Here is a 26,328-nt window from a genome sequence, read left to right as displayed (position 1 = left end):
CTGTCTGACTGTCTGACTGACTAACTGTCTGACTGTCAAACTGACTAACTGACTAACTGTCTGACTGTCAAACTGACTAACTGACTGACTGTCTGACTGTCTGACTGACTAACTGCCTGACTGTCTGACTGTCTAACTGACTGACTGTCGGACTGACAAACTGACTAACTGTCTGACTGACTGACTGACTGACTGTCTAACTGACTAACTGACTAACTGCCTGACTGTCTGACTGTCTAACTGACTGACTGTCGGACTGACAAACTGACTAACTGTCTGACTGACTGTCTGACTGACTGCCTGACTAACTAACTGACGGACTGACTGACTCACTGACTGACTAACTAACTGACTGATTGTCTGACTGACTGACTAACTGACTGATTGTCTGACTGACTAACTGAATGTCTGACTGGCTGGCTAACTGACTAATTAACTGACTGTCTGACTGCTGTCTGACTGACTGACAAGCTGACTTTTTAACTGTCTGACTGACTAACTGACTGAATAACTGTCTGACTGACTAACTGACTGGCTGACTGACTAACTGACTGATTGTCTAACTGACTGTCTGACTGACTAACTGACTGTCTGACTGACTAACTGACTAACTGGCTAATTGACTAACTGGCTAATTGACTAACTGACTAACTGACTAGCTGACTGACTGACTGGCTAACTGACTAGCTGACTGTCTGAATGACTGGCTTGTTGACTAGCTGGTGAACCAATGGTCTCTTGTCATGCATGGAGCTGTCACTGCTCCATGTACAACAGGGGATTCTGCCTGTTAGTGTCTTGCTGATGTTCAACAGGTGATTCTGTCTGTTAGTGTGTGGCTGATGTTTAACAGGTGATTCTGCCTGTTAGTGTTTGGCTGATGTTCAACAGGTGATTCTGCCTGTTAGTGTCTTGCTGATGTTCAATAGGTGATTATGTCTATAGTGTTAGTGATTGGCTGATGTTCAACAGGTGATTCTGCCTGTAGTGTTAGTGATTGGCTGATGTTCAACAGGTGATTCTGCCTGCAGTGTTAGTGATTGGCTGTGCTCAGCATCTCCTTCATGAGTTCTAATCTAATAAAAATGTATTTGTCACATGCTTTGTAAACAAAATGTGTAGACTAACAGTGAAATGCTTACTTATGGGTCATTTTCCAACCATGCAGAGTTCAAGATAAAAAAAAAAAGAAAATAAATAGAAAGTGACAGGAGTTATAAATACACAGTGAATAGTAATACCAAGTAAAAATAACATGGCTGTGTGCAGGAAGTACAATGTAATAAAATTACTATATGCAGGAAGTACAAGGTAATAACATGGCTATATAAAGGGAGTCCCAGTTATTAACATGGTTATGTACAGGAAGTACCAGGTAATAACATGGGTATGTAAAGGGAGTACCAGGAAATAACATGGCTATGTACAGGGAGTACCAGGTAAAACAATAGCTATATACAGGAAGTACCAGGTAATAATATGGGTATGTACAGGAAGTTTCATGTAATAACATGGCTATACACAGCGAGTACCAGGAAATAGCATGAATATTTACAGGAAATTCCAGGTAATAATATTGATATATAGAGGATTTTCCAGGTAATAGCATGGCTATATGCACAAAGTAACAGTACGAGTCAGGGGTATGAGGTAATAACATGGGTATATACCGTAAGTACCAGGTAATAACATGGCTATATACAAGGATTACCAGTACCGAGTCGATGTGCTGGGGTACGAGGTAATAACATTGCTATATAAAGGGAGTACCAGTACTGAGGCGATGTGCTGGGGTACGAGGTAATAACATGGCTATATACAGGGAGTACCAGTACTGAGGCGATGTGCAGGGGTACGAGGTAAATACATGTCTATATACAGGAAGTATAAGTACTGAGGCGATGTGCAGGGGTACGAGGTAATACCTCGTCTATATACAGGAGTACCAGTACTGAGGCGATGTGCTGGGGTACGAGGTAATAACATGGCTATATACAGGGAGTACCAGTACTGAGGCGATGTGCAGGGGTACGAGGTAAATACATGTCTATATACAGGAAGTATAAGTACTGAGGCGATGTGCAGGGGTACGAGGTAATACCTCGTCTATATAAAGGGAGTACCAGTACTGAGTCAATGTGCAGGGGTACGAGGTAATAACATGGCTATATACAGGGAGTACCAGTACTGAGGCGATGTGCAGGGGTACGAGGTAAATACATGTCTATATACAGGAAGTACCAGTACTGAGTCAATGTGCAGGGGTACTAGGTGATAACATGACTATATACAGGAGTACCAGTACTGAGTCAATGTGCAGGGGTACGAGGTAATAACATGGCTATATACAGGGAGTACCAGTACTGAGGCGATGTGCAGGGGTACGAGGTAAATACATGTCTATATACAGGAAGTACCAGTACTGAGTCAATGTGCAGGGGTACTAGGTGATAACATGACTATATACAGGGAGTACCAGTACTGAGTCAATGTGCAGGGGTACGAGGTAATAACATGACTATATACAGGGAGTACCAGTACTGAGTCAATGTGCAGGGGTATGAGGTAATAACATGACTATATAAAGGGAGTATCAGTACTGAGTCGATGTGCTGGGGTACGAGGTAATTTAGGTAGATTTGTACCTATAGGTAAGGATAACGTGACTGGCAACAGGATAGATTATTTGTTTGCCAATTAGCTGCTGCTGTTCTGGACTTGGGGACTGTGATGGGACGTCTGGTGGCATGTATTTTGGGGTATGCATGAGTGTCTGAGCTATGTGCCAGTAGTTCAAACAGACAGCTCTTTGCATTCAACATGTCAATACCTCTCATAAATACAAGTAGTGATGAAGTCAATCTCTCCTCCAGTTTAAGCCAGCAGAGATTAACATGCAAATTATTAAATTAGCTCTCTGTGTTCATCCAAGGGCCAGCCGTGCTGCCCTGTTCTGAGCCAATTGCTATTTTCCTAAGTCCCTCTTTGTGGCACCTGACCACACGACTGAACAGTAGTCCAGGTGCACAAAACTAGGGCCTGTAGGACCTGCCTAGTTGATAGCGCTGTTTAGAATGTAGAGCAGCGCTTCTATGGACAGACTTCTCCCCATCCTAGTTACTATTGTATCAATATGTTTTGACCATGACAGTTACAATCAAGGGTTATTCCAAGCTGTTTAGACTTTTCAACTTGCTCAATTACCACATTATTCATTACAATATTTAGTTGAGTTTAGGGTTTAGTGAATGATTTGTCCCAAACACAATGCCTTTAGTTTTTTGAAATACTTAGAATTGAACGTATTCCTTACAACCCATTCTGAAACTAACTGCAGCTCTTCAAATCAAATGAAATCAAATGTTATTTGTCACATACACATAGTTAGCAGATGTTAATGCGAGTGAAGTGAAATGCTTGTGCTTTTAGTTCCGACCATGCAGTAATATCTAACAAGTAATCTAACCTAACAATTTCACAACAACCACCTTATACACACAAGTGTAAAGGACTGATTAAGAATATGTACATAAAAATATTTGAATGAGTGATGGCCGAAAGGCATAGGCAAGATGCTGTAGATGGTATAGAGTACAGTATATACATTTGAGATGAGTAATGTAGGCTATGTAAACATTATATAAAGTGGCATTGTTTATAGTGGCTAGTGATACATTTATTACATCAATTTTTCCATGATTAAAGTAGCTGGAGTTGAGTATGTTGGAAGCAGCCATTCAATGTTAGTGATGGCTGTTTAACATTCTGATGGCCTTGAGATAGAATCTGTTTTTCAGTCTCTCGGTCCCAGCTTTGATACACCTGTACTGACCTCGCCTTCAGGATTGTGCATCTGTAAAAATTTGTGGGTGTTTTTGGCAACAAGACAAATTTCTTCAGCCTCCTGAGGTCTTTGTTAAGTGTTGCAGTCATTTCACTCACTGGGTAGCTGCCGTGCAAAGTGTTTAGTCATCAGCATACATAGACACAAAGCCAGTGGCATGTCAATCGTAAAGATTTTAAAAAGGGACCAAGACAGCTGCCCTTGGGAATTCCTGATTCTACCTGGATTTTGTTGGAGAGGCTTCCGTGAAAGAACACCCTCTGTGTTCTGGTAGACAGGTAACTCTTTATCCACAATATAGAAGGGGGTGTAAAGCCATAACACATACATTTTTCCAGCTACAGACTATAATCGATCATGTCAAAAGTATCACTTAAGTCTAACAATACAGCCCCCACATTATTTTTATCATCAATTTCTCTCAGCCAATCCTCAGTCATTTCTGTAAGTGCTGTGCTTGTTGAATGTCCTTCCCTATAAGCGTGCTGAAAATCTGTTGTTAATTTGTTAACTGTAAAATAACATTGTATCTGGTCAGGCACCACTTTATAGAGTGTTGGTAACAGGTTGATTGGTCGGCTGTTTGACCCAGTAATGGGGGCTTCACTATTCTTAGGTAGGGGAATAACTTTAGCTTCCCTCCAGGTCTGAGTGCACAAGCTCTCTAGTAGGTTTAAAATGAAGATGTGGAAAATAGGAGTGGCAATATCATCTACTATTATCCTCAGTAATTTTCAATCCAAGTTGTCAGACCCTGGAGGTTTGTCATTGTTGATAGACAACAATACTTTTTTCACCTCTTCCAAATATACTTTACGGAATTCAAAATTACGATGCTTGTCTTTCATAATTTGGTCAGATATACTTGAATGTGGTGTCAGCGTTTGTTGCTTGCATGTGATGCCTGAATTTGCTAATCTTGCCAATTAATAAATCATTGAAGTAGTTCGCAATATCAGTGAGTTTTGTTATGAATGAGCCATCTGATTCAATGAATGATGGAGAGCAGTTTTCCTTTTTGGCGAAAATGTCATTTAAGGTGCTCAACTTTTTTTTACAAGAATTCTTTGTAACTTATCTATGTTTCATAGTGTAGTTTCTTCTTTTTATTCAGTTTAGTCACATGATTTCTCAATAATTTTCAGGACGTTTGCCAGTCGGTTGTACAGAGACCTATTTGCCATTTATTTTGCCTCATCCATCTCAACCGTACAATTTTTCAATTTTTCATCAATCCAGAGGTATTTAACAGTTTTTACTGTCATTCTCTTAATGGGTGCATGCTTATTAGTAACTAGGATAAACAATTTCATAAATGAGTCAAGTGCAGCGTCTGATTGCTCCTCATTACACACCACAGACCAACAAATATTCTTTACATCAACAACATAGGAATCACTACAAAATATATTGTATGACCTCTTATAAATGATATTAAGCCCAGACATTGGAACCCCTGGTTTTCCTAGATATGGCTTTTATATTGTGATGACTACAGCTTATGGATTTGGATAATGCTTTCAAACAGACTTCTGAAGCATTAGTGAAAATTGTGATCAGTACATGTTGATGATTTCATTCCTGTTGTAAGGATCAACGCTGTTAGACGAGAAGCAGGTACAGGAGAACATTTAATGAATAACGGACATGAAACAGGACAGGAACAGCGTCTGGAAAAATAACGACATCAATGCTGACACAGGGAACAGACTGAGGAGCAGACAGAAATAGGGTAGGCAATCAACAAAGTGAAGGAGTCCAGGTGATTCCAGTGAGCGCTAATGATCATAGTGATGGTGTCAGGAGTGCGTAATGAAGTGCAGCCTCGGGTGCCAAATAAAATAAAATAAAATGTATTTTCGTAGCCCTTCGTACATCAGCTGACATCTCAAAGTGCTGTACAGAAACCCAGCCTAAAGCCCCAAACAGCAAGCAATGCAGGTGCAGAAGCACAGTGGCTAGGAAGAACTCCCTAGAAAGGCCAAAACCTAGGAAGAAACCTAGAGAGGAAACAGGCTATGAGGGGTGGCCAGTCCTCTTCTGGCTGTGCCGGGTGGAGATTATAACAGAACATGGGCAAGATTTTTAAATGTTCATAAATGACCAGCATGGTCAAATAATAATAATCACAGGCAGAACAGTTGAAACTGGAGCAGATATACAGATATAACAGATATAAACAGATATAACAAACTGACCCTAGCCCCCCGACACATAAACTACTGCAGCATAAATACTGGAGGCTGAGACAGGAGGGGTCAGGAGACACTGTGGCCCCATCCGATGATACCCCCGGACAGGGCCAAACAGGAAGGGTATAACCCCACCACTTTGCAAAAGCACAGCCTCCACACCACTAGACGGATATCTTCAACCACAAACTTACCATCCTGAGACAAGGCCGAGTATAGCCCACAAAGATCTCCGCCACGGCACAACCCAGGGGGGGGGCACCAACCCAGACAGGGCGATGACATCAGTGACTCAACCCACTCAAGTTACGCACCCCTCCTAGGGACGACATGAAAGAGCACCAGTAAGCCAATGACTCAGCCCCTGCAATAGGGTTAGAGGCAGAGAATCCTAGTGGAGAGGGTTGAACCGGCCAGGCAGAGACAGCAAGGGCGGTCCGTTGCTCCAAAGCCTTTCCGTTCACCTTCACACTCCTGGGTCAGACTACATTCAATCATATGACCCACTGAAGATGAGTCTTCAGTAAAGACTTAAAGGTTGAGACCGAGTTTGCGTCTCTCACATGGGTAGGCAGACCGTTCCATAAAAATGGAGCTCTATAGGAGAAAGCCCTGCCTCCAGCTGTTTGCTTAGAAATTCTAGGGACAATTAGGAGGCCTGCGTCTTGTGACCGTAGCGTATGTGTAGGTATGTACGGCAGGACCAAATCAGAGAGATAGGTAGGAACAAGCCCATGTAATGCTTTGTAGGTTAGCAGTAAAACCTTGAAATCAGCCCTTGCCTTGACAGGAAGCCAGTGTAGGGAGGCTAGCACTGGAGTAATATGATCAAATTTTTTGGTTCTAGTCAGGATTCCCTCTCCAGAAAGGGAGAACGGGAGCAGGCGTGACACCTGTCTGTTTGTAACTATCCTGGTAGGTTGATTGATAACCTGAACCAGGTTGCAGGCACTAGCTACATTTTTAAGCTTTCTCTTGAGTGGGCAGACTGATGAAAGCCAGTCAGTATTTAAATCACCCGGAAAATATATCTCTCTATTGATATCACATACATTATCAAACATTTCACACGTTACCCAGATACTGACTGTTAGCACTTAGTGGTCTATAGCAGCTTCCCACCAGAATGGGCTTCAGGTGAGGCAGATTAACCTGTAGCCATATTACTTCAACAATATTTAACATGAGATCCTCTCTAAGCTTTACTGGAATGTGGTTCTGAATACAAACAGCCACACCTCCACCTTTGGCATTTCTGTATTTTCTGTAGATCTTATAACCATGTATTGCTACCACTGTATCAACAGTGTTATCTAAGTGAGTTTCATAGACTGTCAGAAAATGAATGTCATCTGTTACTAGCAAATTATTGATTTCATGAACCTTGTGCCACATATGTTAACGTGGGCTATTTATAATACTTTTCTGTCTTGATTGTTTTTCTTGCTTTACTGGGAAGCTTAGCAGAGGTAGACATGCTCAGGTTATTTATGTTAGTGCAGGTTGAGCTGCACACAGTGGACTTCCTCCTATGGCACACCACCTCAGCGCTAACAGTATAACTCTGGTTCATAAGCATATGATTACTGCATACACTAGCTGTACGATCAGTACAGGAATTCAGGGTTGTAAGAGGGACATAAATTAGGTTACTTACATTGTGTCTTCCAACACCCCTGGGATAATGTACATTTGCTGAAGCATTATGATAACTCAGCGACACAATGGTAAAGACTAAATGTGCTGGGATTGGGACAATGATAAGTCACTGTCTCATTGCAGCCTTATAATGCAAATGATTTGGGTGGATCCCATCCTCGTTAATATTTGAGCTTTGTTTCCAGAAGGTATCAAAATTGTCAATTAATCTTACACCCACAGAGCTGTAATAGACTCGTAGCCAATTGGATTCCATGCTTCAAGATTGCTTAGATCACATGGACTGGGATATGTTCCGGGTAGCCTCAGAGAACAACACTGACATGTACGTGAGCGAGTTTATATAAGGAAGGGCATAGGAGATGTTGCAACCACTGTGACTACTAAAACCTTCCCTAACCAGAAACCGTGGGTTGATGGCAGCATTTGCTCAAAACTGAAAGTACTTACCACTGAATTTAATCATGGCAATGCAACTGGGAATATGGCTGAATACAGTGTAGTTATTCGCTCCATAAGTCAATCAAACAAGCAAAGTGCCAGTATAGACACAAAGTGGAGTCGCAATTCAACAGCTCAAACACGAGACGTATGTGGCAGGGTCTACAGACAATTACGGATTACAAAAAGAAAACCAGCCCCGTTGTAGACATCTACGTCTTGCTTGCAAACAAATTAAACAACTTCTTTGAGGACAATACAGTGCCACTGATGCATCCCGCTACCAAAGACTGTGGGCTCTCCTTTTCTGTTTCCGACGTCAGTAAAACATGTAAATGTGTTGAACCTCGCAATGCTGCCGGCCCAGACGATATCCCTTGCCGCGTCCCCATAGTATGCGCAGACAAGCTAGCTGGTGTGTTTACGGACATATTCAATCAATCCCTATCACAGTCTGCTGTCCCCACATGCTTCAACATGTTCCTGTTCCAAAGAAATCCAAGGTAACTGAACTAAATTACTTTCGCCCTGTAGCACTCACTTCTGTCTTCATGAAGTGCTTTGAGAGACTAGTTAAGGATCATATCACCTCCACCTTACCAGGCACCCTAGACCCACTTCAAATTTGCTTACAACCCCAATAGGTCCACAGACGATGCATTCACCATAACACTGCACACTGCCCTAACCCATCTGGACAAGAGGAATACCTATGTAAGAATGCTGTTCATTGACTACATCTCAGCATTCAACACCATAGTACCCTCCAAACTCATCGTTAAGCTCGAGACCCTGGGTCTCGACCCCGCCCTGTGCAACTGGGTACTGGACTTCCTTTTCACCCACGTCTGCGTGGCCATGCACGCCTCCAACTCAATCATCAAGTTTGCAGACGACACAACACTGTTAGGATTGATTACCAACAACAAAGAGACAGCCTACAAGGGGGAGGTGAGGGCCCTCTGAGTGTGGTGTCAGGAAAATAACTTCTCACTCAATGTCAGCAAAACTAAGGAGATGATCGTTGACTTCAGGAAACAGCAGAGGGAGCACCCCCCTATCCACATCGAAGGGACAGCAGTGGAGCAGGTGGAACATTTTACATTACTCGGTGTGCATATCACCTACAAACTGAAATGGTCCACACACACACAGAGAGTGTGGTGAAGAAGGCGCAACAGCAGTTAAAAAACAAAACAAAATTAAGCTCACCTTGAGTTGAACAAGGAGCAGCCATTTCCTGGTTCTATGTAGTAGAGGGGTGCAGTGGGGGAAACTGATCATAGTCCAGGAAGGTCCCATTATGATCCTCTTGGATGTTTTGATAGGAAACATTTAAAGATTAACATTTAGTCTCCAAAACAAGATGTCCACACATGCCTATCTCAGGATATCTAAGGAATCAGGATATCTGGAGGGAATCCCAAAATTATTTGCAGACGAATATGTATATATTTTTTTAATCATATTTGTCAAATTTATTGAGCATGTGGTGAAAAGTCAGAAATGCATCAGAAATCATCCTAATTTACAGCATATCATAAAGCCTATTAGGATTTGGATGTGGACCCCAGCCAGGAGAAGCATACCTGGATTAAATTCAGCTTCCTATCTTGAAGGTGCTGAGAAAACAGTACTCTAGTACCAACTCGTTCCCCTGACTCTGGTATCCACAGATTAAAACAACTCGTTCCCCTCACTCTGGTATCCACAGATTAAAACAACTCGTTCCCCTCACTCTGGTATCCACAGATTAAAAGTTGCGTGCAATCCCCAGGAAAGTTCCTCTATTTACAGACACAGTACATTCATCACTACTTTCTCTACATATAGTACATCATGACTATACTACAGTACAGGGACTGTTACAGCAATACTTCCTCTACATATAGTAGGCTACAGCACATCATGAATATACATACAGGTATCTCCTGGCACCAAAACTAGATGTCATGACCTAATGTCATAAAAACTCTACACAATGTCTGAAAAAACACAATCCAGGATTAACGGTCACAATGTCAACAGACATTTTCATTTGAGCAGCTGGGCTGTATTCTTTTCTGTCTCTCTTTATTTGAGCAGCTGGGCTGCACAACAAGTTTAATGTGTGCATAGTTACTGTATTGTAAGGATAACCCTTACATTTTTATCTTACCTTTATTTAACTAGGCAAGTCAGTTAAGAACAAATTCTTAATGACATCTTAGGAACAGTGGGTTAACTGCCTGTTCAGGGGCAGAACAACAGATTTTTACCTTGTCAGCTCGGGGATTCGATCTTGCAGCCTTTCAGTTACTAGTCCAATGCTCTAACCACTAGGCTACCTGCCGCTATCTACTCTAATATCAATGTTGATATTTGTAACAGAAAGATAATAATATATGTATGCCATTTACTAGATGCTTTTTATCATATGGATGGCCCCAGTGGTAAATCAAACCCAACATCTACCAACTGAGCGACAAGACACTAGGTGAGGTGATGATACAGTGATTAGTTACAGTAGACCTTACAGTGAAATGCTTACTTACAGGCTCTAACCAATAGTGCAAAAAAAGGTATTAGGTGAACAATAGGTAGGTAAAGAAGTGAAACAACAGTAATAAGACAGTCTATATACAGTAGCGAGGCTATAAAAGTAGTGAGGCTACATACAGACACCGGTTAGTCAGGCTGATTGAAGTAGTATGTACATGTAGATATGGTTAAAGTTACTATGCATATATGATGAACAGAGAGTAGCAGTAGCGTAAAAGAGGGGTTTGTGAGCGGAATTACGACAAGCCTTTTATTTTTCTATAACTTCCAAATCTTGTTTATTGCGCTTCAGACTACACACACTTTGTACATTCAGATCCACAGAACCAGATACGCAGCTTGTGAACAGGCAAGGCAGGCAACTGCTTGGGGCCCCTGACCGTTAGGGGGCTCCTGAGCGCTGACAAACTTTACTTCACAGCAAAGTCTCAAAATGTGGCAACCGCAGTGATTGCAGCCCCCTCCCCTAAAACAAACTATGGACGACTTGCAATTATATCTCAGTAGGAGATGGGCCCAAGGGCCCCATGAAGAGAGGGGAAACTAAAAACAAATATTCTCTCAGCTCCAACGTGACAATGGCAAGTGCTAGTGAGACCGAGAGAAGCACATTTGAAGAGGTACCGCCGTCTTTCAAAGCTGCTGTGTGGGAACATTTTGTATTCAGCGTTTAATACAATGACGAGGGTAAGAAGACCGTAAACAAAGTAGATTCTGCAAGCATTGCTTTGCCACTGTCGGCTACTGGAAACACTTCTAACAGGATGTGTCATTGACTTGGCCATCACCGGCCAGTATCCCTTGCAGGTGGAGCTGGAGCAAGGAGTCAACTCCTTAGCGAAAACACAACAATCTCTCGCTGCAGACTTCCAACAGCAATTTGCTACAAATTCAGAAAAACATAAATAAATAACGAAAGCAGTGGGAGTATTCATAGCCAAAGATTTGCAGCCCTATGCGGTGGTTACTTACCCGGGATTTCGTCACCTGATGAAAAAAATTGTTACAATGTCCCCTCCAGCACACATTTCAGCAGCAAAGTAATTCCCAAACTCTATGAAACACAACAGAGAGAAATTGAAAAGGAATTGACACAGACACCCTATCTAGCTCTCTCCACTGACAGCTGGATCTCCACAGTAACTCAAAGCTACCTCACTGTGACGGTTCACTATGTAAAGGAATAGGTAGCTGACTTGATGTTGCACTTTGTAATTTTTTATGTTTTTCTCCCCTTGATTTCCCACAGTAGAGACAGAAATCAGGCCTAGTCAGTCATGCTGCCATTTTTCTGAATGGAATGTTTAATTTGTCTTAAGGCAAAATAAAGAGTTCATTGTTTAAAGGGTGATGTGTTTTTATTATTTTCTTAAATATAAAGATAGTGAAACCGTACTGTACTGGCACACAAACCCTGATATATAGCACATTTCAGAGTGACTTAATCATAGGAGTGCAGCAGCCATTAGAAAGAATCAGTCTGCCACCTCTGGTGGTCACACTGGACCATTACCAGGGGTTTTACTGCTGTACTGGAGAGAGAGACAACGGGGAAAGGGGGGAAGAGAGTGAGTGAGTGAGTGAGTGAGTGAGTGAGTGAGTGAGTGAGTGAGTGAGTGAGTGAGTGAGTGAGTGAGTGAGTGAGTGAGTGAGTGAGTGAGTGAGTGAGTGAGTGAGAGAGAGCGTGAGAGAGAGCGTGAGAGTGTGAGAGACTCCCCTCGCAGAACTGTTTTCCCCAGACATGAATACAAACTGTCCGGTAACTCAAATCCAATTTGATTCATCACAGGCATCGTAAACAGCAAGTCTGGACTAACAGTGAAATGCTTATTTTCTTCCCAACAATGCAGAGAGAAAGAAAATAGAGAAATACTAGAAAGATAATCGTAATTACACACAATAATAGTTGTAATAATAGATACACAATGAGTAACGATAACTTGGCTATATACACGGGGACCAGGTAATAACTTGGCTATATACACGGGCACCAGGTAATAACTTGGCTATATACATTACGTTGCTCCACATTGCAGGACTCATACAGACTTGATGGAGCAGATTATGATGATATGCCTATTATTCATATAATCGGTATTTAACACCTCTTAGGGATAGGCGAGACACAAATGTCTCAACTGGCCAATTACCAGGGAAAATGCAGAGCGCCAGACTCCCCCCAAAATATGCTATAAAATTCAAACTTTCATTAAATCACACATGTAAGATACTCAATTAAAGCTACACTCGTTGTGAATCCAGCCAACATGTCAGACTTTAAAAATGCTTTTCGGCGAAAGCATAAGAAGCTATTATCTGATAGCCTGCACCATCTGCACCAGCAGTGAACAAAGGAGATAGCATATTTCAACCCTGCAGGCGCTACACAAAACACTGAAATAAAATTTAAAAAATGCATTACCTTTGACAAGCTTCTTTTTTTGGCACTCCAATATGTCCCATAAACATCACAATTGGTCCTTTTGTTCGATTAATTCCGTCCATATATATCCAAAATGTCCATTTATTTGGCACGTTTGATCCAGAAAAAACAGCTTACAAAAAACACAACGTCCCTACAAAATATTTCTAAAGTTGCCTATAAATTTTGCCAAAATATTTCAAACTACTTTTGTAATACAACTTTAGACGTCAATAATCGATCAAATTGTAGACGGGGAAATCTGTATTCAATACATGAAAGAAAACAAACCAGCGCTGCTTTTCACGTCTTGCGCAACTCACAAAAGTGTCCCCAGTTCCGAGTTGGCCTACTTCTTCATTGCACAAAGGAATAAACTCAACCAAATTCCAAAGACTGGTGACATCCAGTGGAAGCGGTAGGAACATAGGTTCCTATGAAATATCCTTTCGCAAAGACAATTCAGGGAACAGCGAGGGGAAAAAATTATTCTCCCTATCCCCAAGAGGATTTATTAAGCAGATGTAGTTGAGATGGTTTTAACTAGAAGACTAAAATTAATTTATCATTATTGTAAATATGAAATTCAGTAGCAGAGGCTTGTTTTGTTGGAGCAGATCAACATTTGTGAAGTCAGCACTGAAGCTCCAAGAAAGACTTACTACTATACAAATGTATTAATATAATGGCCCAAGACACCACCACATATACTATTTTATGTAATGGCCCAAGACACCACCAAATATACTATTTTATGTAATGGCCCAAGACACCACCAAATATACTATTTTATGTAATGGCCCAAGACACCACCACATATACTATTTTATGTAATGGCCCAAGACCCCACCAAATATACTATTTTATGTAATGGCCCAAGACACCACCACATATACTATTTTATGTAATGGCCCAAGACCCCACCAAATATACTATTTTATGTAATGGCCCAAGACACCACCAAATATGCTATTTTATGTAATGGCCCAAGACACCACCAAATATACTATTTTATGTAATGGCCCAAGACACCACCACATATACTATTTTATGTAATGGCCCAAGACACCACCAAATATACTATTTTATGTAATGGCCCAAGACACCACCAAATAACTATTCATTGTAATGGCCCAAGACACCACCACATATACTATTTTATGTAATGGCCCAAGACACCACCACATATACTATTTTATGTAATGGCCCAAGACACCACCAAATATACTATTTTATGTAATGGCCCAAGACACCACCAAATATACTATTCATTGTAATGGCCCAAGACACCACCACATATACTATTTTAAGTAATGGCCCAAGACACCACCAAATATACTATTCATTGTAATGGCCCAAGACACCACCACATATACTATTTTAAGTAATGGCCCAAGACACCACCAAATATACTATTCATTGTAATGGCCCAAGACACCACCAAATATACTATTCATTGTAATGGCCCAAGACACCACCACATATACTATTTTAAGTAATGGCCCAAGACACCACCACATATACTATTTTAAGTAATGGCCCAAGACACCACCAAATATACTATTCATTGTAATGGCCCAAGACACCACCACATATACTATTTTATGTAATGGCCCAAGACACCACCAAATATGCTATTTTATGTAATGGCCCAAGACACCACCACATATACTATTTTATGTAATGGCCCAAGACACCACCACATATACTATTTTATGTAATGGCCCAAGACACCACCAAATATACTATTTTATGTAATGGCCCAAGACACCACCAAATATACTATTTTATGTAATGGCCCAAGACCCCACCAAATATACTATTTTATGTAATGGCCCAAGACACCACCAAATATGCTATTTTATGTAATGGCCCAAGACACCACCACATATACTATTTTATGTAATGGCCCAAGACACCACCACATATACTATTTTATGTAATGGCCCAAGACACCACCAAATATACTATTTTATGTAATGGCCCAAGACACCACCACATATACTATTTTATGTAATGGCCCAAGACACCACCAAATCTACTATTTTATGTAATGGCCCAAGACACCACCAAATATACTATTTTATGTAATGGCCCAAGACACCACCACATATACTATTTTATGTAATGGCCCAAGACACCACCAAATCTACTATTTTATGTAATGGCCCAAGACACCACCAAATATACTATTTTATGTAATGGCCCAAGACACCACCAAATATACTATTTTAAGTAATGGCCCAAGACACCACCAAATATACTATTTTATGTAATGGCCCAAGACACCACCAAATCTACTATTTTATGTAATGGCCCAAGACACCACCACATATACTATTTTATGTAATGGCCCAAGACACCACCAAATATACTATTTTATGTAATGGCCCAAGACACCACCACATATACTATTTTATGTAATGGCCCAAGACACCACCAAATATACTATTTTATGTAATGGCCCAAGACACCACCAAATATACTATTTTATGTAATGGCCCAAGACACCACCAAATATACTATTCATGGTAATGGCCCAAGACACCACCACATATACTATTTTAAGTAATGGCCCAAGACACCACCAAATATACTATTGTAAGTAATGGCCCAAGACACCACCAAATATACTATTTTATGTAATGGCCCAAGACACCACCAAATATACTATTTTATGTAATGGCCCAAGACACCACCAAATATACTATTTTATGTAATGGCCCAAGACACCACCAAATGTACTATTTTAAGACTTTCTAACTAATATAATTATGTGAGGTAATTGTATGTCTTTGCTTGAAGATGGAAACTCTGTGATGTCTCATGGTGTTTTAGCAAAGGCTGTGATTCTTGGACCGTAAATAATCTGGCTGGAAAGGGCACTAAAATTGTGGGAGCATTAGTACTATACTTTGCCTGATTTTTTTAAATTAATTTTGTTAATGGCAAGTAATACAATTCTGGACGATTTATTTTTGTTTTGTTGGATTAAAAATAATGGATTAAAAATAATCCAACAATTGGATTTTTAGCAATAGGAGTGATTTAGTACTGTGGATTCTTCTGAAACTACTGCAGCTGAACATGTGTTTTGGCCAAACATGGACAGTGCTGTATCATGTATCCAGCCCTCTATGGGAGATATAATACATGAGCCTTTGGGCTTCAGCATCAACCCTGACCTAGACAGACAGATCAAGTCTTCTATGTCCCAAATAGCATTCTATTCCATATATAGTGCACAACTTTGAAGGATGTTATTTTAGCCCAGTTCTCTGGAACCACATCAGTCGATCTCACAGCACGACGTGACCTATCGAGACAGAGCAGTGCTCTTGTTTGAGTGAATTTCATTGGCTCTCCTTCTCTCAATTGAAATAACAAGCAGAGTCAGACTGGGTACTGGTATGTTGTTTCATTTGCTATGTACTAATAAGACAAACAGAGAGTCAGACTGGGTACTGGTTTGATCTAATAACAAGTCATGCCATGTTATGATGTCATTAAGACATCTTTCCTTTATCCACTGACCCTTCTATCTACCCTTCAAACCAGCCTCATCTTCTGACCCTTCTATCTACCCTTCAAACCAGCCTCATCTTCTGACCCTTCTATCTACCCTTCAAACCAGCCTCATCCATTCTATAATACATAGTACTGCTGCTAGACTCAGGGTCGGTTTCTAGGGCAGACAGACAGACAGTTATAACACAAGACATACAGCTCCAAATTTCACAGTGGGTGCGAGACCTGGAGAGGCCTACAAGCCACAGTGTCTCGCACCCACTGTGTAATTTGGTGGAGGCTGGAATCGGGCAGATTTGTCTTTGTGAAGGACACATGAATCAAGCCATGTACAAGGTTGTCCTGGAAGAAAACTTCCTTCTGCTCTGACAATGTTCCCCAACTCTGAGGATGGGTTTTTCCAGCAGGAAAATGCTCCATGCCACACAGCCAGGTCAATCAAGGTGTGGATGGAGGACCACCAGATCAAGACCCTGTCATGGCCAGCCCAATCTCCTGACCTGAGCCCCATTGAAAACCCCTGGAATGTGATCAAGAGGAAGATGGATAGACACAAGCCATCAAACTCAGCCCAGCTGCTTGAATCTTTGTGCCAGGAGTGGCATTAAGTCACCCAGCATCAATGTGAAAGGCTGGTGGAGGGCATGTCAAGACGCATGAAAGCTGTGATTGAAAATCAGGGTTATTCCACCAATTTTTTATTTCTGAACTATTCCTATGTTTAAACATTAGTACAGTGTTATTTTTCTTTTAATTTGAGGTCTGACAACACTGCATCTATTTTTGTAACTTTGACCAGTGTCATTTTCTGCAAATAAATGCTCTAAATGACAACATTTTTATTTGGAATTTGGGGAAAATGTTGTCAGTAGTTTATAGAATAAAACAAAAAATAATAATTTTACCCAAACACATACCTATCAACAGTAAAACCACAGAAACTGGTCATTTTGCAGCGGTCTCTTCATTTTTTCAAGAGCTGTACATAATCAGTTCATAATCTAGGTTTAAAATATATTTTCCTCAACAGAATTAGACATGGTTCTACAGCTAGAACCTGTAAATAACTAGCGATATGTTTGGTGGGTTTTCTCCGTCCTGCACCACCTACTTCCCCTAGTCCCTCAGCCGTCCGTAGAATTGTGTCTGGATTATGATGATCAGCCTTTATCAGCCTCAGAGCTAAGAGGATTTAGAAGGTTCTGGATAGTGAAACTTGGCTAAAAGCTGGTATCTTGCGTTAATGGGCATTAGGTATTAGTAAAGGGCTATGAGTTGTCAGATCTCAGCTTCTTCCATCTGCCTGGTCTAGTAGCAACCACACTACTGTGCACTAAACCCTTCATGTGAATCAGTCTTAAGGAGCGGACCCTTTTTTTCCATTTCCTCCTAAAATGACATACCCAAATAGAACGGCCTGTAGCTCAGGACCTGAAGCAAGGATATGCATATTCTTGATACCATTTGAAAGGAAACACTTTGAGGTTTGTGGAAATGTGAAATTCATGTAGGAGAATATAACACATTAAATCTGGTAAAAGATGATACATATATGTTTTTTGTTCCATCATGTCACGCCCTGACCTTAGTATTCTTTGTTTTCTTTATTGTTTTGGTTAAGTCAGGGTGTGACATAGGTGATGATGTATGTGTTTTTGTACTGTCTAGGGGTTTTGTAGGGTTATGGGGTTGTTTACCATCTAGGTGTTTATGTATGTCTATGGTTGCCTAGATTGGTTCTCAATTAGAGGCAGCTGTTTATCGTTGTCTCTGATTGGGAACCATATTTAGGCAGCCATCTTCTTTGGGTATTTCGTGGGTTATTGTCTATGTGTTAGTTGCCTGTGTCAGGACTATATTTAGCTTCACATTCGTTTTGTTGTTTTTGTAGTTTGTATTTCTTCGTTGTCATTAAAGTAACATGTGTTCATATCACGCTGCGCCTTGGTCTCCTCCATTCAACGAACATGACGCATCATCTTTGAAATGCAAGAGAAAGGCCATAATTTATTATTCCAGATTAGGCACTATTTAGATTTTGGCCACTAGATGACAGCAGTGTACGTGCAAAGCTTTAGACAGATCCAATGAACCATTGCATTTCTGTTCAAAATGTTGTATCAAGACTGCCCAAATGTGGCTAATTGGTTTATTAATACATTTTCAAGATCATAAGTGTACACTCTCCTCAAACAATAGCATGGTATTATTTTAATGTAATAGCCACTGTAAATCGGACAGTGCAGTTAGATTTAACAAGAATTTAAAGGAAAGAGGAGAAGGAACAAGACGCTATGATGACACAGTTGTATACATTCCCCCGGTTTCTACTTCCTTCAGGCCTTGTAGTTCTGTTGAGTCTTGCTTCTGTACATTATGACGATCACTGACATGTTTCTACCTTCTTTCAGGCCCAGAAAGCGTGGATCGAGAGGATCTTTCAGAAGAGAGAATGTATTCACATATTCCCCAGCAAGGACCCTACAAGGTAAGATGAACTGACATACACCACACATTATGGTGGGGAGGTCAAAGGTGTTGACTGGGCGGGGAGGAGGGAGAGGGGGTGGATTGGAGATGGAAAGGGATGAAGAGGAGATTGAGGATTGGAGATGGAGAGGAAATGTAGGCGAGATGGAGGGGTAGATTGGAGATGAAGGGTAGATGGTGAAGGAAAGGGATGAAGGGGAGATGGAGGAGGGTGGAAGAAAGATTTATGGAAGATGGAGATGGAGGGTGGAGAGGGAAGGAGGGGAGATGGAGGGAGTGGAGAGGGATGGAGGAGGTGTACACCATTATATACTGTCCATTCTGTATATACACACCATTATATGTCTATACTGGCTATACACACCATTATATACTGTCTATACACACTATTATATACTGTCCATACTGTCTATACACACCATTATATAGTGTCTATACCGTCTATACACACCATTATATAGTGTCTATACCGTCTATACACACTGTAATATACCATCTATACAGACTATTATATACCGTATATACACACCATTATATATACTGTCTATACACACTGTAATATACCATCTATACAGACTATTATATACCGTATATACACACCATTATATATACTGTCTATACACACCATTATATACTGTCTATACACACTGTAATATACCATCTATACAAACTATTATATACCGTATATACACACCATTATATACTGTCTATACACACTGTAATATACCATCTATACAGACTATTATATACCGTATATACACACCATTATATATACTGTCTATACACACCATTATATACTGTCTATACACACTGTAATATACCATCTATACAGACTATTATATACCGTATATACACACCATTATATACTGTCTATACACACTGTAATATACCATCTATACAGACTATTATATACCGTATATACACACCATTATATATACTGTCTATACACACCATTATATACTGTCTATACACACTGTAATATACCATCTATACAAACTATTATATACCGTATATACACACCATTATATACTGTCTATACACACTGTAATATACCATCTATACAAACTATTATATACTGTATATACACACCATTATATACTGTCTATACACACTGTAATATACCATCTATACAAACTATTATATACCGTATATACTATCTCTTTACACAATTATATACTGTCCATGCTGTCTATACACACCATTATATACTGTCTATACCGTCTATACACACTGTAATATACCATCTATACAGACTTTTATATTCCGTATATACACACCATTATATACCGTATATACACACCAATATATATACTGTCTCTTTACACCATTATATACTGTCCATGCTGTTTATAAACACCATTATATACTGTCCATACTGTCTATACACACCATTATATACTGTCTATACCGTCTATACACACTAATATTCCATCTATACAGACTATTAAATACTGTATGTACACACCATTATATACCGTATATACACAGCATTATATATACACACTGTCTCTTTACACCATTATATACTGTCTATACACACCATTATATACCGTATATACACACCATTATATACCGTATACACACCATTATATATACTGTCTCTTTACACCATTATATACTGTCCATGCTGTCTATACACACCATTATATACTGTCTATACAGTCTATACACACTAATATACCATCTATACAGACTATTATATACCGTATATACACACCATTATATACCCTATACACACCATTATATATACTGTCTCTTTACACCATTATATACTGTCCATGCTGTCTATACACACCATTATATACTGTCTATACCGTCTATACACACTGTAATATACTATCTATACAGACTATTATATACCGTATATACACACCATAATATATACTGTGTCTTTACACCATTATATACTGTCTATACGCACACCGTTATATACAGTATATACACGCCATTATACATACTGTCTCTTTACAATATTATATACTGTCTATACACACCATTATACACTGTCTATACCGTCTATACACACTAATATACCATCTATACAGACTATATACCGTATATACACACCATTATATACCGTATATACACACCATTATATATACTGTCTCTTTACACCATTATATACTGTCTATACACACCATTATATACTGTATATACCGTCTATACACACTGTAATATACCATCTATACAGACTATTATATACCGTATATACACACCATTATATATACACTGTCTCTTTACACCATTATATACTGTCCATGCTGTCTATACACACCATTATATACTGTCTACACACGTCACTATATACTGCCTATGCACACCATTATATACCGTATATACACACTAGTATATACTGTCCACACTGTCTATACACACCATTAAATACTCTCTATACTGACGATACACACCATGATGTCTACACTGTGTATACACACTATTATACACTTTCTATACCCACCATTATACACTCTCCACACGGTCTATATTCACCATTGCATGTCTATACCATCTATACACACCATTATATACTGTCTGTACACACCATTAAATACTTTCTATACTGACGATACACACCATTACATGTCTACACTGTCTATACACACTATTATACACTTTCTATACCCACCATCATACACTCTCCACACTGTCTATACTCACCATTGCATGTCTATACCATATATACACACCATTATATTCTGTTGATACACACTGCTTTAAACTGTCTATACAGAACATTTTATACTGTTTATACACACCACTATGTATTGTCTATACACACCACTATACAAAGTCTGTACACAACATTATATACACACCATGATATGCTGTCTTCATACACCATTATACACTGTCTGTCCACACCATTATATACAGTATTTACTGTCTATACACACCATTATATACAATCCATACTGTCTATAAACACCATTATATACTGTCTGTACACACATTTATATACTGTCTATACACTTCATTATATAGGGTCTATATTGTATTTTTTTTATTTTTTTTATTTATTTCACCTTTATTTAACCAGGTAGGCCAGTTGAGAACAAGTTCTCATTTGCAACTGCGACCTGGCCAAGATAAAGCATAGCAGTGTGAGCAGACAACACAGAGTTACACATGGAATAAACAATTAACAAGTCAATAACACAGTAGAAAACAAAGGGGGAGTCTATATACAATGTGTGCAAAAGGCATGAGGAGGTAGGCGAATAATTACAATTTTGCAGATTAACACTGGAGTGATAAATGATCAGATGGTCATGTACAGGTAGAGATATTGGTGTGCAAAAGAGCAAGTAAATAAATAAAAACAGTATGGGGATGAGGTAGGTGAAAATGGGTGGGCTATTTACCAATAGACTATGTACAGCAGCAGCGATCGGTTAGCTGCTCAGATAGCTGATGTTTGAAGTTGGTGAGGGAGATAAAAGTCTCCAGCTTCAGCGATTTTTGCAATTCGTTCCAGTCACAGGCAGCAGAGTACTGGAACGAAAGGCGGCAAATGAGGTGTTGGCTTTAGGGATGATCAGTGAGATACACCTGCTGGAGCGCGTGCTACGGATGGGTGTTGCCATCGTGACCAGTGAGCTGAGATAAGGCGGAGCTTTACCTAGCATGGACTTGTAGATGACCTGGAGCCAGTGGGTCTGGCGACGAATATGTAACGAGGGCCAGCCGACCAGAGCATACAGGTCGCAGTGGTGGGTGGTATAAGGTGCTTTAGTGACAAAACGGATGGCACTGTGATAGACTGCATCCAGTTTGCTGAGTAGAGTGTTGGAAGCCATTTTGTAGATGACATCGCCGAAGTCGAGGATCGGAAGGATAGTCAGTTTTACTAGGGTAAGCTTGGCGGCGTGAGTGAAGGAGGCTTTGTTGCGGAATAGAAAGCCGACTCTTGATTTGATTTTCGATTGGAGATGTTTGATATGAGTCTGGAAGGAGAGTTTGCAGTCTAGCCAGACACCTAGGTACTTATAGATGTCCACATATTCAAGGTCGGAACCATCCAGGGTGGTGATGCTAGTCGGGCATGCGGGTGCAGGCAGCGATCGGTTGAAAAGCATGCATTTGGTTTTACTAGCGTTTAAGAGCAGTTGGAGGCCACGGAAGGAGTGTTGTATGGCATTGAAGCTTGTTTGGAGGTTAGATAGCACAGTGTCCAATGACGGGCCGAAAGTATATAGAATGGTGTCGTCTGCGTAGAGGTGGATCAGGGAATCGCCCGCAGCAAGAGCAACGTCATTGATATATACAGAGAAAAGAGTCGGCCCGAGAATTGAACCCTGTGGCACCCCCATAGAGACTGCCAGAGGACCGGACAGCATGCCCTCCGATTTGACACACTGAACTCTGTCTGCAAAGTAATTGGTGAACCAGGCAAGGCAGTCATCCGAAAAACCGAGGCTACTGAGTCTGCCGATAAGAATATGGTGATTGACAGAGTCGAAAGCCTTGGCAAGGTCAATGAAGACGGCTGCACAGTACTGTCTTTTATCGATGGCGGTTATGATATCGTTTAGTACCTTGAGTGTTGCTGAGGTGCACCCGTGACCGGCTCGGAAACCAGATTGCACAGCGGAGAAGGTACGGTGGGATTCGAGATGGTCAGTGACCTGTTTGTTGACTTGGCTTTCGAAGACCTTAGATAGGCAGGGCAGGATGGATATAGGTCTGTAACAGTTTGGGTCCAGGGTGTCTCCCCCTTTGAAGAGGGGGATGACTGCGGCAGCTTTCCAATCCTTGGGGATCTCAGACGATATGAAAGAGAGGTTGAACAGGCTGGTAATAGGGGTTGCGACAATGGCGGCGGAAAGTTTCAGAAATAGGGGGTCCAGATTGTCAAGCCCAGCTGATTTGTACGGGTCCAGGTTTTGCAGCTCTTTCAGAACATCTGCTATCTGGATTTGGGTAAAGGAGAACCTGGAGAGGCTTGGGCGAGGAGCTGCCGGGGGGGCAGAGCTGTTGGCCGAGGTTAGAGTAGCCAGGCGGAAGGCATGGCCAGCCGTTGAGAAATGCTTATTGAAGTTTTCGATAATCATGGATTTATCGGTGGTGACCGTGTTACCTAGCCTCAGTGCAGTGGGCAGCTGGGAGGAGGTGCTCTTGTTCTCCATGGACTTCACAGTGTCCCAGAACTTTTTGGAGTTGGAGCTACAAGATGCAATCTTCTGCCTGAAGAAGCTGGCCTTAGCTTTCCTGACTGACTGCGTGTATTGGTTCCGGACTTCCCTGAACAGTTGCATATCCCGGGGACTATTCGATGCTATTGCAGTCCGCCATAGGATGTTTTTGTGTTGGCTAAGGGCAGTCAGGTCTGGGGTGAACCAAGGACTGTATCTGTTCTTAGTTCTGCATTTTTTGAACGGAGCATGCTTATCTAAAATGGTAAGGAAGTTACTTTTAAAGAATGACCAGGCATCCTCAACTGACGGGATGAGGTCAATGTCCTTCCAGGATACCCGGGCCAGGTCGATTAGAAAGGCCTGCTCACAGAAGTGTTTTAGGGAGCGTTTGACAGTGATGAGGGGTGGTCGTTTGACTGCGGCTCCGTAGCGGATACAGGCAATGAGGCAGTGATCGCTGAGATCCTGGTTGAAGACAGCGGAGGTGTATTTGGAGGGCCAGTTGGTCAGGATGACGTCTATGAGGGTGCCCTTGTTTACAGAGTTAGGGTTGTACCTGGTGGGTTCCTTGATGATTTGTGTGAGATTGAGGGCATCTAGTTTAGATTGTAGGACTGGCGGGGTGTTAAGCATATCCCAGTTTAGGTCACCTAATAGAACAAACTCTGAGGCTAGATGGGGGGCGATCAATTCACAAATGGTGTCCAGGGCACAGCTGGGAGCTGAGGGGGGTTGGTAGCAGGTGGCAACAGTGAGAGACTTATTTTTGGAGAGAGTAATTTTCAAAATTAGTAGTTCGAACTGTTTGGGTATGGACCTGGAAAGTATGACATTACTTTGCAGGCTATCTCTGCAGTAGACTGCAACTCCTCCCCCTTTAGCAGTTCTATCTTGACGGAAGATGTTATAGTTGGGTATGGAAATCTCAGAATTTTTGGTGGCCTTCCTGAGCCAGGATTCAGACACAGCAAGGACATCAGGGTTAGCAGAGTGTGCTAGAGCAGTGAGTAAAACAAACTTAGGGAGGAGGCTTCTGATGTTGACATGCATGAAACCAAGGCTTTTTCGATCACAGAAGTCAACAAATGAGGGTGCCTGGGGACATGCAGGGCCTGGGTTTACCTCCACATCACCCGCAGAACAGAGAAGGAGTAGTATGAGGGTGCGGCTAAAGGCTATCAAAACTGGTCGCCTAGAGCGTTGGGGACAGAGAATAAGAGGAGCAGGTTTCTGGGCATGGTAGAATATATTCAGGGCATAGTGCGCAGACAGGGGTATGGTGGGGTGCGGGTACAGCGGGGGTAAGCCCAGGCACTGGGTGATGATGAGAGAGGTTGTGTCTCTGGACATGCTGGTTGTAATGGGTGAGGTCACCGCATGTGTGGGAGGTGGGACAAAGGAGTTATCAGGGGTATGAAGAGTAGAACTAGGGGCTCCATTGTGAACTAGAACAATGATAACTAACCTGAGCAACAGTATACAAGGCATATTGACATTTGAGAGAGACATACAGCGAGGCATACAGTAATCACAGGTGTTGAATTGGGAAAGCTAGCTTAAACAGTAGGTGAGACAACAGCTAATCAGCTAGCACAACAACAGCAGGTAAAATGGCGTTGACTAGGCAACGGGGCCGACAGATAAAACATAAACAAGCAGAATGGAGTACCGTGATTAATGGACAGTCCAGAGTGCATCAGCTATGTAGCCAAGAGATCAGTGTCCAGGGGGCAGCGGTGGATGGGGCAGTGAAGCTGGACTGGCGAGTGTTATCCAGGTTGAAAAAAAAAGTTAACAATGACTAAATAGCTTGTAGCTAGTTAGCTGGTTAGCTTCTGGAGGTTCTTGAGTGTGTTCTAAAAATTCCGTATCACATTGGGTGAGGCAGGTTTCCGGAAAGGTATAAACAGATTAAAAATCAAGAAGAGATAGAAAGTAAATATGGGTCCGGTGAGTGTTTGGGACGCGGCGATTCAGACGGTTAGCAGGCCTGTGCTAACAAGCTAACAGTTCGTAGGCCCGGGCTAGACAAGCTAGCAGTTAGCAGGCCTGTGCTAACAAGCTAACAGTTCGTAG

General features: G+C 41.2%; 1 protein-coding gene across 1 annotated transcript in view; it reads left to right on the top strand.

Moving 5' to 3' along the window:
* The window catches only part of LOC112219072 (transient receptor potential cation channel subfamily M member 1-like), a 136,016-nt gene that overhangs the window by 850 nt on the left and 108,838 nt on the right, over positions 1-26,328 (top strand). The window contains exon 2 of the mRNA XM_042301203.1: positions 19,039-19,115. Coding sequence (XP_042157137.1) covers positions 19,039-19,115 — 77 coding nt within the window. The remainder of the gene's footprint in view (positions 1-19,038; positions 19,116-26,328) is intronic.

This window comes from Oncorhynchus tshawytscha, linkage group LG19 (genome assembly GCF_018296145.1).
Source record: "Oncorhynchus tshawytscha isolate Ot180627B linkage group LG19, Otsh_v2.0, whole genome shotgun sequence".
Classification (NCBI taxonomy): Eukaryota; Metazoa; Chordata; class Actinopteri; order Salmoniformes; family Salmonidae; genus Oncorhynchus; species Oncorhynchus tshawytscha.
Note: the sequence above shows the minus strand (reverse complement) of the source record. Positions and strands in the feature narration are given on the sequence as shown.